This window comes from Oryzias latipes, chromosome 10 (assembly GCF_002234675.1).
Source record: "Oryzias latipes chromosome 10, ASM223467v1".
Lineage (NCBI taxonomy): Eukaryota > Metazoa > Chordata > Actinopteri > Beloniformes > Adrianichthyidae > Oryzias > Oryzias latipes.
In genome coordinates, this window is record NC_019868.2 from 19,065,676 (window position 1) to 19,087,784 (window position 22,109).

Here is a 22,109-nt window from a genome sequence, read left to right on the forward strand (position 1 = left end):
GAGTTGGTTTCTGGATTATTTTTTAACCATTTTAAGATATGAAATGTAAAGAAATGAAATGTAAACAATTTATGGCATAGGTTGATAATTTTAGGGAACTGTAAGAGTCTCAAATAAACAAACCATTTTATTCATAAATAGTCTTTGGAATCCATTTTTTGTTTTAAAAGCTGCCTTTTTTCCATCCAAAGACAAACATTTTTATTTAAACTACAATTTGCTTATCCGGTCCACAGAAATCAAAAGAACGTGGACTGTTCCAAAAAAATCCATCTGGTCGGAACCACGGTGTGAATTGCGTATCTTTTAAGGACCTATGATAAAAACATTTTTAAAATTTTAGGATCTTAAAAATTTCCGTCTTGTTGAATTACAAACCCCTACAAAGAGTTAAAAATCAACAGATTTGAATGGTTATCTACCATGCTAAAATGTCATGGTGACCTTTTTCTTCTTCAATAGTTGAGCTAAAAACTCTAGAAGAACTTCTTTTATATATTTGAGTTCAATAACAGATTTAGCAAATGAGCAAGTCAAGCAATTGAAGAGGAAAAATAGTCAATGTTGCACCCTTTTTTTCTAAACCGAGCCGACATTTTTCCATTCAGAGTGATTTCTAGCGCTGTAATGCTCAAATGACTGGTGATTGGCTCACCGACAACCACCTTACAAATGTGAGCACGGGCAGTCAGCCAAAAGCATATTTGAGCCTGGTTCCCTCTTTTCCCATGCATTCCAGCTGGTGGTGGCGAGATAAGCAGCAGCTTTGGGGGATCAGCCTCAGCTAACAAGAAGCAGAATCACACTCTAACCTGTAGATAAAACATCAAATTCCAAATTGATTCACTCTCTCTGTTACTGTGTGATTTCAGCGCACGTTTTGATGTGCAAAAGAAGGTATGATGTAAGGGACACACTAATAACAGGGCTGCGTTTAATTTTCCACAGTCTAACCTCGTGAAGCCTCTTAAATGGCTTTATTGTGGCTCATTACCTTCTCTGTATCGGACAGGTCGATCGCTGGGGATCATCAAAAATAATTAAATTCTCTCTTTGGTGATTACCGAGGACTTATTGACGATCACTTCAAATCTCTGGTCTTCCTGAGACGGATGGCTCACTCAACCCGTTCCTGTGAGAAATGTGACATTGCTCCTAAAGAATGTGATTCCCTCTTTGTAGCTGTGAAAAGCCCCACTGAGTGTGAGAGTAATGCATGCACCCTGCATGAGATCCCACCTTCTCTGCCAAGCCCAGCAGTTAGACCTGAAAATTGGTTGAATCTTGATTGGAAAAACGGAAATTGTAAAGTAAAATAAACTGTTTTTGATCTCAAACAAGCCGACCTCACGTCAGCCATGGCTCCAAATCTGTGAGAGGACAAATTTGGAGTTTAGTGCCAGAAGTCTGAATGTTTCAAGGACAACAATGGCTGCTCTCTCAGTACGTGCGTCAGGCTGCACTTTGATGTGTCAGCCTTACATACCTGGCTGACATAAGAAAAAGCTGATACCCGGACTACTAAAAACTATAAAATGCGCATAAGCATATTCATTGGCTCTGGGGAAAAGAATTTATTTGGTGTTTTTAATATGTTCTTTTAGCATTTCCCTGATGATTAAGAACATATTAAAAAGAAAATTAAGCCTAAAATTGTATTTCTGAGTATTTCTTTATTCAAATTGTTGTAAATCAGGAGCAGATGAAAAAATTGCACCTAAGTAGGTGCTCCTTGCTCCGCTCCATTCTGATAAATCCACTTGCAGACAAATAGATCCATATATGTCTTTGTTTTGCTCATCTGAGCTGGCATCTGGCTCATAACTGTACCACGGGATAGCTCCAATATTTTTCTCTATTTTCGTTGCACCAGTAATGTGAGGTTGGGGGTGTTAGGGGCTGTAAGCTAGCGGGAGAGAGAGTAAACAAAAGGATGATGGAAGTAAAGGCAGCCCCAACAGTCCCACCCAAAACTCAGAGGCACATGTCTGATGAACTACTGCTGCTCTACAAAAACAATCGCCTAGAAAACACTGAGGTTTTTTTTTTATTTGCCTAAAAATGGCATAATCATAATTAAAAGACCAACAGGAACGCTTTGAAAGTTGATCAAAAGTTGATTGGAGTGGGACTTTAACATCAGACAATTTTTAAAAATTGAAAATTTGCCTTAAATATAAGAAGTGTGAAATTATTTATTTTGACTTTCAGTGTTTAATCTCATTTGCATGACGGCTGCAGAAACATCTTTACCTTCAGAATCCTTAATGTTCGCGTGAAAACCCAGCGTTAGTGTCGCCATATCTCTTCCCCCTTGCACTTCCTGCTGCATGCAATCAAATACACAGATTTTTTTTCTGAGGAAAAAAAAAGGTTAAACTGCACCATCTATAAAGTTCACAGTTTCTGGATGTCTGCAATGTACAAATTCTGTCTTGGTATGGTCTTCCCACTTCTTTAGATATAGCTGCAAATTAAGCAACACATCTGTGTGACTTTATGCTTTCAAGACTGCAAGCGGGAAAGTCAAAGTCAGAATTGTTTAGGTCCCAAACCTATCTTGTAAAGCAGGGGTGGCGAACATGTTTGACACCAAGAGCTGAGTTTTTTCACTGTGAGAGTCGAAGAGCCACACCACACACTGACCTGCCAAGACGTACACACAAACACGTAATTAAAGCCGTATTGTTTTCCATAACACACTCCTCTCCCTACAACACAACAGCACGTATTGTACTTGTGTTTATTTCAAGGAAAGTGTACACCCTCAATCTACACATCAAATGCAGCTTAGCCAGAGTTAACACAGCGACTACCCTGGAGGTCAGATACCCCCTCCACACACACAGGCACCTCTCTCTCATCTCATACACACACACACACACACACACACACACACCCACACACACACACACACACACCCACACACACTCTCTCTCTCTCTCTCTCTCTCTCTCTCTCTCTCTCTCTCTCTCTCTCCCTCTCTCTCTCTCTCTCTGACACACACAACTATTCAGTGACGTGCAGTGAGGTTGATGGCTGGTGAGGCACTGACTCCTCTGAAGTCAGATTTACGATGATGAAAAATGAATATTTCACCATTCATCCATCAGCATTTAACTGGTAATTCTTTGTATCTCAATATTCCTCTTTCAATGAACCTTAAATCAACAAATATGCAAACATGTGGACAGAGCATCCTTCTGGTGTCTAAGTATTTCATATTCACAATGAACACATTAGATACATTACATTTCACTTGTGTGTGGCATAAATTAAATTTAACCTTCAGTTCAACAAATTCACTTTATAACTCTTTGTTTTATTAATTTGATAATTGACTTTGTGCATGTAAAGCTGTTATTTGATGGAATGTTACAATATTATAACAACTCAGTCTGTATATTACTGTAACAGCTTAACATGCATTGAGCTGCCAAGCACCTGGCTGTGCTGGTAACAGCCCATGTCCCAACTTTCTAGTGTTGGAACCCAACAATTAGAACACACTCACAAATTGCCAAACAGCATGGAAGTCACTTCTGCTCACAGCCCCCTCACTCATGGTTTTACACCCAAGATTCCCCACATCCCATGAGTCTTAGGGGCTGAAGGCGGGGCTAACCCCCAGGTCGCCACACTATTCACACAAGAATGCTCAGTCAAGTGTGTTTTCCAAACTACATCTCAGAATTTTTTACCTTGCTAGAGTGATGGGATGATGATCTCAGTGGGATTTCTGGCATCTCTTGTTTCTAGTAATCCTCTGCAGATCAGGTTTATATTCTGTTGTAACCTCTCTGAGCAGTTCCTGTACGTGTTGGTCAGAACGGACCGATGCCTTAAATTCACGTGTTTTAAGGTAATAAACAGGGACTCACAGACATATATTTAGGAGAACGTCGACAGCAGCTTGAGAGCGGCTCTTTTACACACGGGTATTTTTCCGTTCTCCAAAACGTAACAGGGCCTTCTGTCAAAAGAGATTTCAGCTCAATCATCTCCAGTTCGCTCGCTGCCTCATCAGTGACAAGCGGGGATCTCAGGCAGGCTCTGCATTAAAGGATCGATGAGAAAAGTGATCTGTGGCCGTTTCTGCTGCAGGTCCTCAAACCGCAAAGTAAAGTTTCCGTCCAGCAAGCAGCGTCACGTTCTGCGCTTTACTCATTTGGATTGCAGTCTTCTGCTGTGAGTTCAAAGAAGTAAAGACACGTGGGATGATTGCCCTTTTGAACGTGCTCTTTGAAAAGCTTCAATTTGTTAATAAAGGAGACAATTTGTGTCAGATCAGGAAGAGTTTAATTTTCTCCAGGATACTTTTTGTTCTTTTCTGCCCTGAGCAATTTTACTGCTTCCAAAAGCTCATAATAATAAACATAGAGACTTGCCATTCCGTTCAGTAAAAAAGTAAGAATCTTCCCATTCTTCCAGAAACGTCCTGTGTTTATCTTTATACTCTGAGTTTCGCCATTTAGACCATTAGGGTAACGGTCTGCACGCACATCAAATGTTTACTTATTTTTTTCCGGCATTGAGCGTAACCCGCGCAAATGATTGGCGGTCACTTATGTGTCGGGAGCAGCATCAAAACACACACTGCCAAATTACTTTTATTATTATTTATTTTTAAGACCCTCTGATGGATTTGAGTGTGGTTTAAGAGGGAAAAAACTACGAAATGAGGCACAGTATAGAAAATATGATGAGACGCAAAGAGCCGCATGCTTGTTGGTCGCGTGTTCGCCACCCCTGTTGTAAAGACATTAAAACACAGAAATACATGCTTTAGTAACTTCTAATTAGGAATATCAATGGATTTTGAGTGTGTGTTTTAGTGGAACAAATAAAGAAACAAAATGCAAAACTTGATGGCCAGATAAAAAAAAATTAGGCAACCTTTAATTTCAGATCCTCATTATGACTAAAATGTGATGAAAGAAAGTGTTGAAAGAATAATCTCTTAGAATTAATGGTTTTAGAATATTTTCAATAAATATCTGAAACAGCAGATTCTGTCAGAACAACTAAGGAAATGTTCATTAATGGAGGATTAAAAGGACAAACTAAAACGTCTGCGCCATAAAAGTAAATGAAATCTTCAGAAAGACATGAAAATGTCAACAGCAAAGAAACGTTCTCTATATTCTTGCTTTCCAAATGAATTAACTTTATTATATAGATATATTTTTGAGAGCAGCTGCAGAGATTTTCGACAAACTGAAAACAGGATTTCTAGTAAAGAGCAAATCCTGTGAGGCACAGAGGTGGCGTTATCATGATTTGGGCAAGGTGGGAAGTAATTTATTTAAGGGGAAATGCATCCAATTTTCAAAAAGCCTCAATAAATCTGACAGACTCCTGAAATTGCTTCCCCCGGTCTCAGACAAATGGTTCAGTTTGTAATACTTGTGTTATTCTGAACAAGAAATGTTGAAATATAAACATAATATGCATAATCTCTAAAAGAAAATCGTGATAAATGTGAAAGGAGGGTGGATTTTACAATTAGAGAATGTGCTTGTAGGGCCTACAACTTGTTTGCTTTGACACTTTTTAAATTTTTTATTTTTTCATCCATATGTAAATACTCCAACTATATCAATTTCACATATTCTTATGCAGGTCAGTTGATAAGTTTGTCCTTTCTTTTTTTAAATGAAAAAATACAACCAGACACATGTTTATAATTCTGCTTACAAATGTTGCAGAAAATGTTTGAAAAATATTTTTAGTAGTACTTCACTGCTGCACAAAGTATTTGGAAGTATTAATTCCACTGTGCTTGTTGTGTTTATGCTTTGCTTTGAAAAGCACAATATAGAGTTCTGAGATGGAGTGAGGGCAGCATCAATAATTCTTCCATAACATGAAACCTCTAACTCACAGGATGCATGCATTCACATAACCCTCACTTAGCTCTCTGCACAGCCCACAATGATTATTTTACCACATTAAGGCAGCTTTGTAATGACACTGGAGCACATGAAGGACACCTGCTGACTTGATGAATCACACGCTCCCGAAGAGGGGAAGAGCCCAGCGTAGATGGAGATGCCATTAGAGACTCCAACCCAATTAGAAATGTAAAGCGTCTGCACACAGATGCAAAGCAGGCGAGGACGCAGAGCGCATCTCTCCTCGGGTACGTGGCGGAGGCACATTAAACCTTTTTTTGTGAAAAAGCTGCTCAGTGTTTTTTTTCATTGCAATCACATTTCCTGTTTTCTTTATCACGTTTGCGCTTCTTCCGCACTTCCTCTTTTCATGGGCAGCGGGGGAAGATTTGTCGTCAGTGTTTTTTTGTTGTTTTGTTTTCCCCTCGCTCCTCTGTAGTTTTGTTTCTGATCAGCACATGACAGGAACAGGAAAAGAGCAACCTTGTACAAATAAATAGGTTGTTTCGCAGAGTGTCAGTTGTGGCACAAAGGAAGCGGTGGAGGAGTTCAGAAGGGAAGACTGAGGATTTCTCAGACACAAAAGTAAAAATGACTTTCATTTTTATTTAGAGCTGCAAATTTGCTGCAAGTCACAGTTCAAACAAAATCCCAAAGCATTTAATGGACACAGAAAATACAGAGAACATGCTTTGGTCACATGCTATCTGTAAAGGCCAAAGCTGCTACTGAGACTATCTACTTAGAACTGGAAGGCCACACAGGCCATCCAGTAGGTTTGACTTCAAAAAAACTCTCTCATGCTTTAAAAAAAGAGGAAGAAATGACATTTCCTTTGTCATGTAGAGACAAGGCCAGGCCAAAGGCAAGGCGACTGACTGACTGGCAGCTCGGCTTTGATTTTATTGTTACTACCGAGGAGGATGACATCCACCTCGTCCCTGTCCTCTCAAAAACTGGAGGGGAGAGGCCTCCAACATCCTGCCAGAGAAGGGGTACACAATTAAGGATGCAGCAACAAGCCATCTGGGCCAGTTTCCTATGTTTAAAGACTCAGTCCCTGACTAAACCTTCCTGTACCTGCCTCAAAAGCCCACCGGACAGCTCCAGCTCTTCCTCTGTGGCCATCCACTTTTTTTTGTTTTTGCTCGTCATCATTTTTAGTGAGAAATTGCTTCCTTTGCTGAGAAGGGAACCCAGCACACTCTGGGTAACTGCTTCACTACAAAGTCCAAAGCGCCCTTCTTAGGGACCAAAGCCAGGTCTGCTTTGCTGCGGCCAATCAGAGGGAAAGCCCACCATGTCTGAGCGTGTTCTGTCATTCCAGATGATTCAGACCACAAACAGGGGGCTGTGTTGGATCTCCTTGTGGGTAACATCTAACCTGATGTAGAAAACAAAGGCAAAGTAGGGAGTGCCAGGTCAACTATTATGGTGCTGAATGCCTGAAGGGAGGAAAGCTGACAATTTCCTCAGGATTTGAAAATGGAGTCTTTCCCATGAACCTGAAGTGACCTCCAAAGTTTAGTAAGAGGTATCGGCGACCTGTGACATGCACTCGCCAGTCACAAACTTTTGCCCCGCATCACAGCCTGAGGCTGAGCAGCAGCTTCACAGTCACAGTGGTGGTTCTTTCGAAACAGATAAGTTCTCTACGTGATGCTTGTTTCTAAGCAACAGGAGTACTTTTGAGTGTTGTAATAACATAATAGCCAACATGTCCCAGGTTTTGGCTTCAGATCAGTATCTTCTCTCCAGGCACTATTTCCTTTAAATGTCTTTTCAGAGAATACCACTGATGGAGACACTGATCTAAATAGTGAATTGTTAAATTCTATATTACTGCAGCTAATGCCTCAGATTTCTACTCAGATTTTTCCTACAAACTTTAAGTTTTTAGGCTTGGATGAATCATAGTTTACATATCTTTAAACTCAGCAAAAGCAACATATCTTATTCATAACCTAAAAAATACTCAAATGATCATGTGATAATAAGGGATTGGACGTTGACTTCACACAGATGCCAAAATTCCCAATAAAAACAATGACATTGATTGTATAGTTAGAAAATGTGTCATGATGAGACACAATAATCACACTATTACACTAGTTCTGTTTTGGCTGTTGATTGGGTAAAACTTTTATGAAGCCTTTTTTCCCCTGTTTTTCATTTCAAAGAAGTTTTTTAAAATTTTTATTTTGTCTGTGAATAAGATGATTTTAGAAAAAAATAATGCTAAAGTTTCTCAAGTTTAAAACACATTCCAGTAAAATGTAACAAATCTGCCTTTCAGACAAAAGAAAAAGTTAAAAACTTAGATCATCTTGCAAGATTTGACCTATTAGTATTTAAAACAAGAACATTTAGAGGTTGATTCAATAGACTGACAAAATATAAAGGACAACAGGAACAAACTAAAGGACTGTACCAGACGCAAGTTTTACTTGGGAATAAATTGGTATGGTCCTTTTTTAAACACCTTGTAATATTTTTAAGATGTCTAAATTGGTGTTTTTTGCAGTCAAGAAATCTTATTTCAAAGGATGTTGATTACAAGGAGGCTGTACAATTTCAACAACAGAAGTAACATAAGACATTTAAGAAAGCCTTCTTAAATATTCATGGATCCAGGATAGGACATAAGGGAATCCTGGTTTCTCCGAGCAGATTTAAACCAGAGAAATATGCTTTCTATAGGAGGAAATTTGCACGAGGAAAGAAACCTTCTGAAACCTTAACATTTACAACAGAGAAGACTATATGGATTTAAAAGAACATGGAATGAATAAGGTGTGCTAATTAAACTTTAAAATCTAGTTTATGTTTGAGGCTGTTTTAGAGAACATGAGGAACTGGAGCCAGAGCAGTTCATTGAGCAAACACAAGGTGGCTTAGTCCGTAACAATTTACTCCATGGTAACGGGGTCTTACTTTACAACAAACTTAATTTACTCTGGAAAAGTCTGATTCCTTTTTTTCCTCCACACTTTAATGTTATTTAATCTCTGACAGCCAGTTCTGAATCTCCACATGAATGCTTGGGATCTTTTTTGTAAAACTGGATTCCTGCTGCTGTGTTTTTCTACACTGTTCCGGCGCCAGCCCTGCACTACTGGATGGAGAAAAGGCTTTTCTTTGGACTACAAGAACTTGAGGCAAATACAGTGGTGGACAAAATTGTTGGTACCCCTCAGTTAAAGAAAGAAAGTCCACAATGCTCACTAAAATGACTTGAAATGTTCAAAAGTAACAATAAATTCAAATTTATTGAAAATTAAATAATCAAAATCAGCCATTACTTTTGAGTTGTAGATTAACAGCATTATTTAAAAAAAAAAAACTAATGAAATAGGGCTGGACAAAAATGATGGTACCTCCATAAAAGACTGAGAACTACTTGGGGGTCATGATGAACTCAGGTATGTCCTTTAATTGACATCACAGCTGTTTTCAAACCCTTAATGAGTCAGTCTGTCTATTTAAAGGGAGACAAATAGTCACGTTGCTGTTTGGTGAAAAGGTGTGTACCACACTGAACATGGACAACAGAAAACCAAGGAGACAATTGTCCCAGGACATTAGAAACAAAATTATAGACAAGATTCAAGATTCAAGATCAACTTTATTAATCCCCGAAGGTAAATTTTGCTTTTTAAACGTTTTTTTAAAGTTTTTTAAACTTTTTAAACTTTACAAACATCGTAAAGGTAAAGGCTATGAAACCATCTCTAAGCAGCTTGACGTTCCTGTGACCACAGTGGCACATATTATTCAGAAGTCTAAGACCCACGGGACAGTAGCCAACCTCCCTGGACATGGCCGGAAGAGGAAAATTGGTGACAAATTGAGGAGACGGATATTTGGAACTGTATCCAAAGAGCCCAGAACAACCTCCAAAGACATTAAAGGTGAACCCCTAGATCAAGGTACATCAGTCTCAGATCGTACCATTCGTCGTTGTTTGAGCCAGAGTGGACTTCATGGGAGACGACCAAGGAGGACACCATTGTTGAAAGGAAATCATAAAAAAGCCAGACTGGAATTTGCAAAAATGCATGTTGACAAGCCACAAAGCTTCTGGGAAAATGTCCTTTGGACAGATGAGACAAAACTAGAGCTTTTTGGTAAGGCACATCAGCTCTATGTTCATAGACTCAAAAATGAAGCAGACTGAGATAAGAACACTGTCCCTACTGTGAAACATGGAGGAGGCTCAGTTCTGTTTTGGGGCTGCTTTGCTGCATCTGGCACAGGGTGTCCTGAAGTTGTACAAGGTAAAATAAAATCTTAAGATTATCAAGGCATTCTGGATAGAAATGTGCTGCCTAGTGTCAGAAAGCTGGTCTCAGTCGCAGGTCATGGGTCTTCCAAAAGGACAACGATCCAAAACACACAGCCCAAAACCTCCAAGAATGGCTAAGAGAAAAGCGTTGGACTGTTCTGAAGTGGCCTTCTATGAGCCCAGATCTGAATCCCATTGAACATCTGTGGAAGGAGCTGAAACATGCCATTTGGAGAAGACAGCCATCAAACCTGAGACAACTGGAGCAGTTTGCTCATGAGGAGTGGTCCAAAATACCTGTGGACAGGTGCAGAAGGCTCATTGACAAATACAGAAACAGTTTAATTGCAGTGATTGCCTGAAAAGGTTGTGCAACAAAATATTAAGTCATGGGAACTAACATTTTTGTCCAGCCCTATTTCATTAGTTTAGTAGTAGTTTAGTAGTAGTGTTTTTAAACACTTCTGTTAATCAACAACTCAAAAGTAATGGCTGATTTTGATTATTTAGTTTTCTATAAATTTTAATTTATTGTTACTTTTGAACGTTTCAAGTCATTTCAGTAAGCATTGTGGACTTTTTTTCTTTAACTGAAGGGTACTAACAATTTCGTCCACCACTGTACCATGAGAATCCCTTGTGTATTCACAAGAGCTGAACAATCATTGTCTGGAAGCCTAAATGTTCATTTTATACGATATTGAAAGGCAAATAATACACCCTGATAAGCTAAGTGAAGACAATTGCATGCAAGTTAGCCGCTAGAAATCAATTAGCAAGCTTTTCACAAAAAACAGTCATTTTAAAAGTTATTTATAAAAAACATTAAGCAGCAAGCATTAGCTGTGTCAAGTCATGAGCTGGTTTCTATTGTACTTTTTCTTTCTAATGTACGTATATTGTTAAAAACAATTCACAAATATTAAAGAACAATTCATATGGCCTTGTGCTAAACTCTAAATGACCTGACCCACTCGCATAAAAATAATCTTTTTTGTGTTTTTAACATGTTATTGTGGCATTTTTCTCATGATGGAGGACATCTGTAAAGAAAATTAAGATTAAAATTGCTTTTCTGCGTATATATTTATTCCCATCATTGTGAATCAGGGGCAGACAAAAAAAAGGCCATTGAAAAAAAGCATATTTCTGACATAGAAAATATACTGGGTGGACCACAAGCTCCCTGCTCCGCTCCATTCTGATTCTTCCACTTGCAGGCAATCAGATCCATGTTTCCTCGTCTGAGCTGACATCTGGCTCTAAAATGAACAGTTGGATAGCTGGAATAGTGCTCACCATTTTTGTTGCCCCACTAATATTAATACTAATATTAATTAACACTAATATTAAGTTGGGGGTGTGAGGGGCTGTAAGCTAATGGGAGAGCTTGTAAACTGAGAGCTCTCAGCAATGGGGAGGGAAAAAGGGGGGGGGGGGTCTCCCCACCAACAACTCACAAGGGAATTTCTAATGAACTAATGCCACTCTGCAGAAACTATGTCCTAGAAAACAACACAGGTCTTATGATTTTTGCCTAAAAACTGCATAATTCTAATTAAAAGAACGCTTTGAAAATAGAGCAAAAGATGATTGGAGATGACTTTAATCTGTGTTGAAGAAAATCAAGCTGTTACTGCATGTTTTAACATTAATTAATCAGGTTGGATGAGCCAAGGGCCTCCATTATTTTGTTATAGGGCAAGTTTTTGTTAATACAAGAAAGAATAAATAAACATTTTTAAAATTAGAATTTTTTTATTTAAAATATTATAAAAAGATGTGTAAAGGTGATCATTTCACTGTAATGGAATCATCTTTGGTGGCACCTCTGCAAAATGTTCTTTCAGTAACAAATCAATATTCAAAAACAGACATTGGTATCTTACTGAACTGGCAGCACTACTGCTTCTCTTTTTCTTCCAAAGCTGCTGTATCTCTTTTTCTTGCATACTTCTTGTGCTTCTTCCTTATGAATGCTGCACAGCTTTGTACTCAATTCTTTTAATTACATCTTCAAAAATCTTTTTTTTAAATTGCTTTGTGACATTTTTAAAAAAGTGGATGTTCTAACTAGGGTGCAGTTCATTACTGATCCATACAAAAAAACAGAATAACATGGATTGATACCATTTGATTTCATTCAGGTATGCAGCCCTTCTAAAATAAAGAAAGCACTAAAGCCATTCTGTGATGACTTGACATGGTCTAACCCCCTATACCGATTTAGCTTTCACACAATAACAGGGACTTCCTAGATTAGTTCAGCGTTGTCCAAACATTCCAGATCTTTGTGAACAAAGCCAAAGCTTCCAACTCAAATGGCCGAAATATCTCAGAAAAATAGGCCATCTTAGGGGTTATATGTTTTGTAAACAGAGGACGGCATGCTGGAGGAAGATAAGCAGCAAGAAAATCAACAACAAGCAGTTAAATATCTGAGCAGTAGAGATCAAATCAGAGCTGTCCACAGGTCAGTGGAATAAGAATAGATTGTGCAGGTTTATGGACTGTGCATCAGTTGTAGTTGAACCTTTTTTATGTGTTTTTTAAAGTCTAGCATAACATTTTGTGCTGAAATGTTATAAATCAGATGCCAGAAAACATTTCTTTAACTGAAGTCAGTAAGTTTATCCACAAACCTTGCAGTCGTCATTTTCTATAGCCGGCAGTTATGCAAAAAATGAATTCAAGTGTGGATTATTGGAATTTAACCAGGGTGTTTACTCCATTATAATGCTAATAGCTTTTGTCAATAGTGCTGCCTAAAAGCTTAAAGGTTCGGTCAAGAGGGTGCATAAAAATGTCAATGCAAAGAAAAGATGGATACAGAGAGTTTGGACAAAGCTTGCGAATGTTAACCTCCTAAAACTGTTTCCCCACTTTACGTCTTTATATTGCTATTTCTATTTTTTTTTCTTTATTAGTAGCATTTTCTTTTGGCTGTACATCCATCTTTTGGAGGAACAGAACTAGAAGCCTAACAGTGCTTCAATCTTTAACAAAAATGGCCTATTTTGAGATTATTCCCATTTCGTTGGATAGTTCTCCACTTTAATACCCTGCAGTTGGCCAGTGAACCTCTTGGTCATTTTGTAATCAGGCGGGACCCTGTTTGAGAGGGAAATTACAAGTTCTTGAAAATCTGAATTCACAAGTGTATTAAAGGGCATTAAAAAAAACAGCCAATCTATCTATAGCAGGCCACTAGCATGGGGTTATTTTGCTTGAGGCACAATTCTGTGCTGTTCGTCTGCAGTTCATAAGAAAATATTTGGTAATTGATAAATTGCACACATAAACTGGCCAAAGTATTCCTTTTACTGGTAGCTAAAAGTTACTGTGGCTAGATGATAGGATTATAAAAATGATTTGCATAAGCACTTTTACAGAATTTAGTCCCATAAAACTTAGTAACATGAAGAGACGGTGCAGTAAAAGCCCATTTGTTTGTCTTGTTCTGCCTTTATTACATGCTGAATTAGAATTATTCATAATGGCCTTGTTGATATCTGTCACACTTGCAAAACAATTTTCACCCCCAATTATGCTTTTTTATTTTTCATACCAGTTCGGTCGTTTTCTTTGCTCTAATTAATTTTATTTATTCAACTGCCTGTTTTCAGGGCCTTTTTTCTGCTCATTTCGAGTCGTTAGGGATATTTTTTGCCGCTCCAGCTTCCAAACTCTGTGTGGTTTTAGTTCTGCAACTTCTTTCTCGTAATATTGATTTTCATGGGGCTCTTACCATCAAGCTTTCATTAATGTATCGATTTTAGTGTTGCAGCAAAAATATTTTCTGAATAAAAATAACTGTTTTATCAAAATGAAACCGCAGTGTCTGCTGCTGAAATGTATCTGAAATTTTTTTATTTTTAGTAAGAAAGTAATATTTATAGTTTGCTAGTAGCAGAGAGTCAACTTTTTACAAATATATTAATTTTATTGAAATAGGGCACTTCCAATTCCCAAGTTCTGAAATTAGGATGACTTCAAGCTGGGATTGGAAACCACGGTGTGTTCAGAACACTGCACATGGTTTTCATCAATTACCAAACACTGACTTGGACACATATTTGACTTGAGCTTCAGATTCCTGGTGTTCAAATTAAAAAAAAAAGTGTATAACAACTGCAGCATGGCGTTTTGGCATGGTAAGAATGTAAGTGACCAGCCTTTCCAGTGCCCAAAGGGGGTTTGGTATGATATATTAACGACGAGTGAGGCACCGGATCCTTTATTTATTTGGATATTTCTGCAGAACACCTCCCACAGAAGCAGCAAAAGCAGCAGCAGCAGCATTCCTCCATCACTGGCGCCAGTTAAAACAAGATATTCAGAGAGAGGCACCATGCGTCCACCCCTCAAAGTCCCCAGGTTCAGCTCTGAGATCAACATTGACAGTAGGGCACCATTGTGTGCAAGTCAACATCAACAAAGTGAAGGCATGTGTGCCGAAAGCACTTCCAAAATAAATCAAATATAAAAGTCAACCGCTGGCTAATCACTTTGCAACAAAAACAACAACATGATGCAAACTGACTTAGACTAATAGCACACCAACGTTTCTCTTAAAAAGCACCACATTCTTACATATCTGTGATAAACGTCTTAAAACAGCCCTAATTCAAAGCAGAGAATGACAGGGAGATAGGATGAAATCTTGCTGCTCTTTTAATGCAGCTGCTACTTTTCAGCTGATATCCTCTCTCCACCTAATGACAGTGACTTCTGGGCTGGCAGGTCTCACTTTCATTAAAATAATGTGATTGTCATTATCATCATGCTTGCATCAGACAAAAAATGGGAAGGGAGGGGGGGAATTTTAATATTTGTAAAATTGGGGAGGATTCTTTTTTTTTTCAAATCATATTTGATCTTTGAGAAATAATCTGGCCCATATTAGCAGACTCAAAGCAGTACGCATGGTTTGAATATGAGTTTGATATCCTGTATGGGCTAGGAAATGCCTCCAGGACCCTTTTGGTTTTTATTCCGTCTTTTATGTTTTTTAACGGGCTGACAAAGATGGATGCTGTCTGAGCTAATAGGCTAGTCCAATGTGGGGTCTGATCCAGGTATTTCATACATCCCCTGTTTGATTTTGAATCTAAAAAACCCCACAACAGTTGGCGATTACATTTTTGAGCTATAGGAGATGTGACAAACCATCGTTTGGCTTTGATTTTGACATGACTGACTCTCGGGCCTTGTTTTGAATGTATGAGTTCCAGCCGGCGTGGCGGCCCAGCAGTGCTGATGAAAGAGGCCAGATTTATGATCAGGACAACCATATGGTGACCGCTCCCCAGCAGGGCAAGTCTCTGCTTTTATGAACAGCTGTTCAGCAACAATCAGGGATGGAGAACTCCAACATGTACATGCTGGAAACAAACAGACTCTAGCAGAAAAGTCAACCATGGGGGTTTTCTTCATTTTTTCATAACATTCATATATGGAAGTTAGTCTGTTTTGTCACTTGAACTTACATGAGTGCATTTCTTTTTTTCCCCTCCTTGCATTAAAAGCATCATTAATCAGAGGTGTAAAAAGTACTCAAAAATTTTACTCAAGTGAAAGTACAAGTACTTAGGGAAAATTTTACTCAATTAAAAGTAAAAGTATCTGGCTAGAATCTTACTTGAGTAAAAGTAAAAAAGTACTCCATTAAAATTGTACTTGAGTATTAAGGAAGTAAAAGTAAAAGCAAGAAAGAAAACTAGAGATTCTTGTTTAAGCTTTTAATCTCAAAAAACATTAAATGAAATGCATACAAGGTTTTATCCTGCTTTAGAACTGTTTGTATTTAATTATCAAACTATAAGACAGACAATCTAATGCCAGTACACGCTACTCAAAGTTGTAAAACCTCAGATTTAACTTCAGTAGAAGCTGATTCTCAAAATTGTTAGTGTCAAGCCTAGCTCTTTTGGGGCTGAAAAGCAATCCTGCAGTGCTGAAAAGCCTCTCACAGGCAGCCGATGCGGGAAGAGGTGTATTAGTCTTGATAGAGAGGCTGCAAATAGCAGGAAACGTGAGCAGAGACTCCCTGGTGTCTGAAACACAGGCCAGATATCCATCCAACTCTTTGCTGGCTTCATGTGTTGTCGGTTTCAAAGAAGCGAAAAAATCTTCATCATCAGATGAACTGTTGGCCAATTCCTTCTTGTGGTCCAAAGGCTCCAGATGCACTCTGATGTAGTCCATGCCTACAAGCACAGTGAGCAGACACAAAGAAAAGTTTGGTTGAGGGGCTTCTGACTGGGAACAAATTTTATGGATTTTGTCATTAACTACATTTACGTGCAGTCATCTACATCTAAAATCATGCAAATCCCTTATTTTAGCATAAAATCTAACTGCATTTCCAAACCACATATGATACATATGAGTTTGGTTTCAAGAAACACTGAGGGATAACTACAACCTGCTGCAAGAATACTTTACATCAATATTCATATTGAGATCACAGCCAAAGATGGGATATAACATTCCTAAAAAGTGCAAAAATAAATAAATAAAAGAATAATTTTGGTATGGCTCAAAGGTTGCCCAGATTAGAATTCGTCAAGTGTATGTTGCTTGCATTCATTTACCTCGTTTTATGATGGTTTCATCATTTGTCCAAGAGGTCCGAAATTTAGGGAGAAGGATGGCAGCTGCTATGATCTCAGGATCTTCAAACATATGCTTGAATCGTGTTTGGATTCCTTGTTGTAGGGCATCCACAAGTGGGTCACAGTACCTGAGAGAATGGTGGAGTCGCTGAAGTTTCAAGCTTAACTGATGGACACTAGGCAGCAGCCACCCCAGCTGTGTATTCGTTTCCGCTTGCAAGATGTCGAGTACTTTTGCAACTGGACGCATTGTGTTGGCCCACTCTGTCAAGAACAGCATTTCTGCTGGATTAAACCTACAGGAGAAATCAGCATAATCAAAGAGTATTAAACAAAAACAACCCACATTTGTTTACATCGATAGAGGGGAAAAACACTTACATTGGAACCTCAAGAGAGGTGCATATATTCCGAAGTGCGCCTTCTCCTGCTTCTTTGCAAATTTGAAGAATTCTGTCAACAGCCATAAAAGTTGAATTCCACCGCGTTTGGTTTGGCCTTAAAAGCTGAAGCCGGCTTTCTGATTCAACAGCTTCAGCTGCTAGAGCCGATCGGCTGCTTTTATTCCATAAAGCTTGGCATTTGCCAAAGACAGATCTGTAGAGTTTCTTGTAGTGTTCATTTGAGAGAGCTTTTTGGGCATCAACGCTTGAGACTAGGTTAAGTAAGTGACAGGCACACTTTTGATGTTTTGGTAGCTGGAATTCGAAGCCATCGTCTTGGTCCAGGACTCGTGAGGCATCTTGGAATTCCACACCATCACTTCCCTCACCACAGCCTTCAGAATCAGTGTCATCACTTTCACACCTTCTTGCCTCAGTCTCGATATCATTGTTTTCCACACCAAAAACTCTGAAAGCCTTCATAAAGTTGGAACCACTGTCTGTGGTTGTGCAAACAACCTTGTCACGTATTTCATACTCTGAGTGGATATCATTCATGGCACTGGCCAGTACCTCAAAAGTATGAGAGCCCATTAATCTTTTGCAGGCAAGTGCAGCGGAATGTCTTTCAAGACTTCCAGGGTTGATCCAGTGAGCAGTTACACCAATGAATGACTTTCTACGTGCAGTCCAACAATCCGTTGTGGTTGCAATCCATTCAACTTCACTCATGGCAGCAGTCACTTTCTGTTTCATGATCAGAGCAGCTTCAGCTATCTTGGAGCGTAAAGTAGGCCTTGTAATGACAGAAATGCCAGGCTGCAGTGTACTAATCAGCTCTTTAAATGATGGCAGATCAACAGTGCTGAAAGGATGAAGTCCTTGAATGATGTACCTTAATATAGCTTTGTTCACAGTGACTGGAGACACATGTTTGACTGGGAAAACTGAGTCAACTTTCAGTTGCTTACTGCTGGAAGCATGGGTGGAGGTCCCGATCTTTCTCTTCTGTGCTGTCAATTTAGAGTAGTTTTTGAGGTAATTTGGGTGCATTCTCTGTAAAAACAACAAATAAATATTTATATTGTATGCAATAAATGTAACAATTACACATACACTCTCTGATTACAGCATTAAAGGGTTAGTTCACCCAAAAATGAAAAGATGTCATTAATGACTCACCCTCATGTCGTTCCAAGCCCGTAACACCTCCGTTCATCTTCGGAACACAGTTTAAGATATTTTAGATTTAGTCCGAGAGCTTTCTGTCCCTCCACTGAAAATGTATGTACGGTATACTGTCCATGTCCAGAAAGGTAATAAAAACATCAAAGTAGTCCATGTGACATCAGTGGGTTAGGTAGAATTATTTGAAGCATCGAAAATACATTTTGGTCCAAAAATAACAAAACCTACGACTTTATTCAGCATTGTAGCGTCACTGCGAAGTCGTGAACGCGGATTGACAACAGACCCGGAAGAGAATACAATGCCGAATAAAGTCGTAGGTTTTGTTATTTTTGGACCAAAATGTATTCGATGCTTCAAAAAATTCTAACTAACCCACTGATGTCACATGGACTACTTTGATGTTTTTATTACCTTTCTGGACATGGACAGTATACCGTACATACATTCTCAATGGAGGCACAGAAAGCTCTCGGACTAAATCTAAAATATCTTAAACTGTGTTCTGAAGATGAACGGAGGTCTTACGGGCTTGGAACGACATGAGGGCGAGTCATTAATGACATTATTTTCATTTTTGGGTGAACTAACCCTTTAATAAAACTGACATTTGCAGCCAATTGCACACTTTATAATGTTAAATACTTGTTGATTTTAGAAATACAGTAGCATTTAGTGACAATCAAACATTAATTTTATTTCTGATTATATTGACAAAAACACAGGACTGTAAGGCTGACATGACAGGGTGAATTGATTTCATTACATTAGTTTTGATGGTAACACTTTTACAATAAGGTTCGTTAGTTAACTACATTAGTTAACATGAACTAATAATGAACTGCACGTATACATGTTAATTTCAACATTTACTAATACTTTATATCTTGTTAACATTAGTTAATGCACTGTGAACTAACATGAACAAACAATGAACATCTGTATTTCTATTAACTAACGTTAACAAAGATTAACAGATACAGTAACAAATGTATTGCTCATGGTTATTTAATGTTAGTTAATACATGAACTAATCAACCTCATTGTAAAGTGTTACCGTTTTGACAATACAACATGTTTGGAAAAAAATTTCTCGCTTGGTTTTCTTGTGTTTTGCATGAATTCAAACACAATGAGAGCACGGAATGATAATGATTATTCAAAGCTGCAATAGGCGCCAAATTTCCCGTGGACCTAACGTTACCAATTACAAATGCATTTTAGCATTTTATTACGTGAGCCTTATATTGTCAATCGCATGCATTAGTGAAAATAGGCCTACTACACATATAAAAGGCGCGCCATCAACGTCAAAACATGCACACCCAAAAAAAAAAAAAAAAAAAAAAAAAAAAAAAAAACTATCAGTAAAACAAAATACTTAATGTACTTACCTCAATATGCTTCCTTAGGTTTGATGGCGAACTTTTGAAGGCCGATATTTCTTTATTAAGCGGGAGACAGAGGACACATTTCATCTTGAATGAATCTTTATTTACACCACTTAAAGAAAAGAATTCGCGAAGATACGGCCACGGGTGCTCTTGATCCTGTGGCTGATTTTGGACTGTGCTGCTCGCAGCTGCTGATGAATCACATACTTCCTCCATTTTCTTCCACTGATTGACTGTTATAATTTCCCTAATTTCCAGGTCAAGGTGCTGTGCATTGTGGTAATAGATGTGACATGACGTCACTTCCAAAGGACCAATGAACATGTCTGACCAATTTCATATAATGTGAAAACGATTTTCATAGGCAGAATAAATAACATTTAAATTAAACTGGGCATCAGCGCAATTCAATTGGTTTGGTAATAGCAAGGGAAAATAGAATGAAGTGATCTCCAAAAAATAAGTACTTTTTGACTGTAAATAAAATTGTAAGGAGTAAAAAGTACTTTTTTTTCTAAAAAAATGTAATTAAGTAAAAGTAAAAGTATTGATTTTTAATTGTACTCAAGTAAAGTAAAAATCCCCAAAAATAATACTTAAGTACAGTAATCAAGTAAAATTACTCAAGTACTTTACACCTCTGTCATTAATTAACATCTTCATCAACAGCATGCCTCCCCCTAGTGCTGATCTGCATACAGATCATCCCAATGGACCTTTTATAGTTTGTATGAACTTTATTGGTGGTTACATTTCACAATAAAACTACTTTTCTAAACGTAAAAAAAATTAAAAAGTTTTCAGTTCACAGTAAACCCCCACAAGCGATCGTGGATAGTTTTCTAACTCCTAGTGAGGAAAAGTGCATTCGTAAAAATAAAAAATAAAAACCTCGATCAGCCTCGGATCGATGAAAAGTTGCGCGCTCCGAACTTTGAGAAAGTGTCCTCACCTGAGGCGTAAAGTATTCCAATCCAAGTCCGGCAGAAAAGCGTAAAATCCGCCTTCATCTCCAGATCTCCAGTCCAGAAGCGCGGAGGGGGGGGGCTTCGGCTGGTGTTGTTGTCAAAAGCTGCGGGTAAGTGAAGAGAAGTTGATCTGAATGAAGATCCTGTCAAATTGGAGGGGAGGGGAGAAAGAGAGGGGGGGCGCTCAGGTGAAGCCCCCCAGCTGATCTGCGCAGAGGCAGAGGGTCGGGACAGAAAAAATAAAAACACCAAAGACCCCCACCTCCCCACAATTCACTCCTCTCCTATCTTGTCAAAAGGATGCATAAGGCAGTGAATGGGATTTACAATGATTTCCCTTTCCTTTGCTGTAACTGGAGCTCACGCACACCCACCCAGTTCACAAAACCAGCTGAATCAGAGGGGGGGGGCTGCAGGAGAATGTGTGCAGAGGAGGTCACCCTACCATCCGTGACCAATCTTCTTCCTGCAGGACCTCCATCTGTCCTATCTGCATTCAAACAGAACAGCAAATAAAATGTGTGATTATAGGATCTCTTAAAAGAGAAGCCGTTTAAAAGCTCATGTTGGTTTTTTCTGCCACGGCGCCCAGAAAGATCAGCGGGGAATCCATCAGAATTTTATCCCACAAAGCCACAGCAGGAGACATTCTACAGGTAAAGGCCACAGCAAGCTGGAGGAAAAAAAGAAAAGAAAATCACAAGACTGCTTTACCTCAGAGAAAACATGGATGGCAAAATGTTGCAGCTGCTCAGGCGACACATCAGCCCAGAGTTTGGTGTCAAACATGAAAACATCTCCTTGGCTTATGAGCACAAACTCCAGGACTTTTAAAGCCCACACTTATTCATTCAGGGGAGAGAAGTAACATCGCTTCCTTCATAACTGAACAACAAGAGATCTGCGAGGCCTGTCCAAAATCCTTTTAACCCTCTTCACCCTCACATCCATCCTCCTCCTCGGGGGAGCGTTCAGGGTGTGAATAAAAAATCTTGTTCTGAAAACATAACAAGCCCCCGCTGCCAGCTGAGCTGCTGTCCTCCCCGTGTTGCTTTACGGAGAGGAGGCCACCTGAAAATCGAAAAGCTGTGTACACTCGAAATGAAAGGCTAAAGGGGCCGCAGAGGTCGCGTCCTTTTGGAGACGGTGTACGCTCACACGGAAAAGATGAGGCGCCAGGTGCAGCTGGTGAAGTGTCAGGCGGTGCTGGGGCTTCCAGCAGCATGCCAATTCGTGGCCCACACAGCCCCATGACTGGCCTGCAAATCAATACTGAGCTTTATCTCTGTTTGGAAATCCGGATCAACAATAACACTTGCTGCCTCGAGATCAGGTTAACGTCCATCAGACCACAGCTGCTGATAACAGGCCAAATTATTA

At 39.0% G+C, this 22,109-nt stretch overlaps 2 protein-coding genes across 7 annotated transcripts in view; both read right to left on the bottom strand.

Moving 5' to 3' along the window:
* flt4 (fms related tyrosine kinase 4) overlaps positions 1-21,933 on the bottom strand; it is a 75,963-nt gene extending 54,030 nt beyond the window's left edge. Inside the window, exons 1-3 of one of the 4 annotated variants that reach the window (XM_023958954.1) lie at positions 21,444-21,933; positions 21,104-21,219; positions 20,714-20,833 (exon numbers count right to left, since the gene is read on the bottom strand). In XM_023958954.1, coding sequence (XP_023814722.1) covers positions 20,714-20,771 — 58 coding nt within the window. In that variant the 5' untranslated portion in view covers positions 20,772-20,833; positions 21,104-21,219; positions 21,444-21,933. 4 annotated transcript variants of the gene reach the window in all.
* Positions 15,906-20,419, bottom strand: LOC111948022. 3 transcript variants are annotated; one of them, XM_023959280.1, is made up of 4 exons: positions 19,762-20,419; positions 17,178-18,235; positions 16,925-17,092; positions 15,906-16,388 (listed from the first exon to the last, which is right to left on the bottom strand). In XM_023959280.1, exons 1-4 carry the CDS (start codon positions 20,083-20,085, stop codon positions 16,319-16,321), a joined length of 1,620 nt encoding a protein of 539 aa, XP_023815048.1. In that variant the 5' UTR covers positions 20,086-20,419; the 3' UTR covers positions 15,906-16,318. The 3 variants fall into 3 exon arrangements, with proteins under 3 accessions (XP_023815048.1, XP_023815046.1, XP_023815047.1); XM_023959278.1 differs by having other exon boundaries at positions 16,776-17,092; positions 19,762-20,413; XM_023959279.1 differs by lacking the exon at positions 19,762-20,419 and having other exon boundaries at positions 16,776-17,092; positions 17,178-18,419.
* Positions 21,934-22,109: the final 176 nt, after the last annotated feature.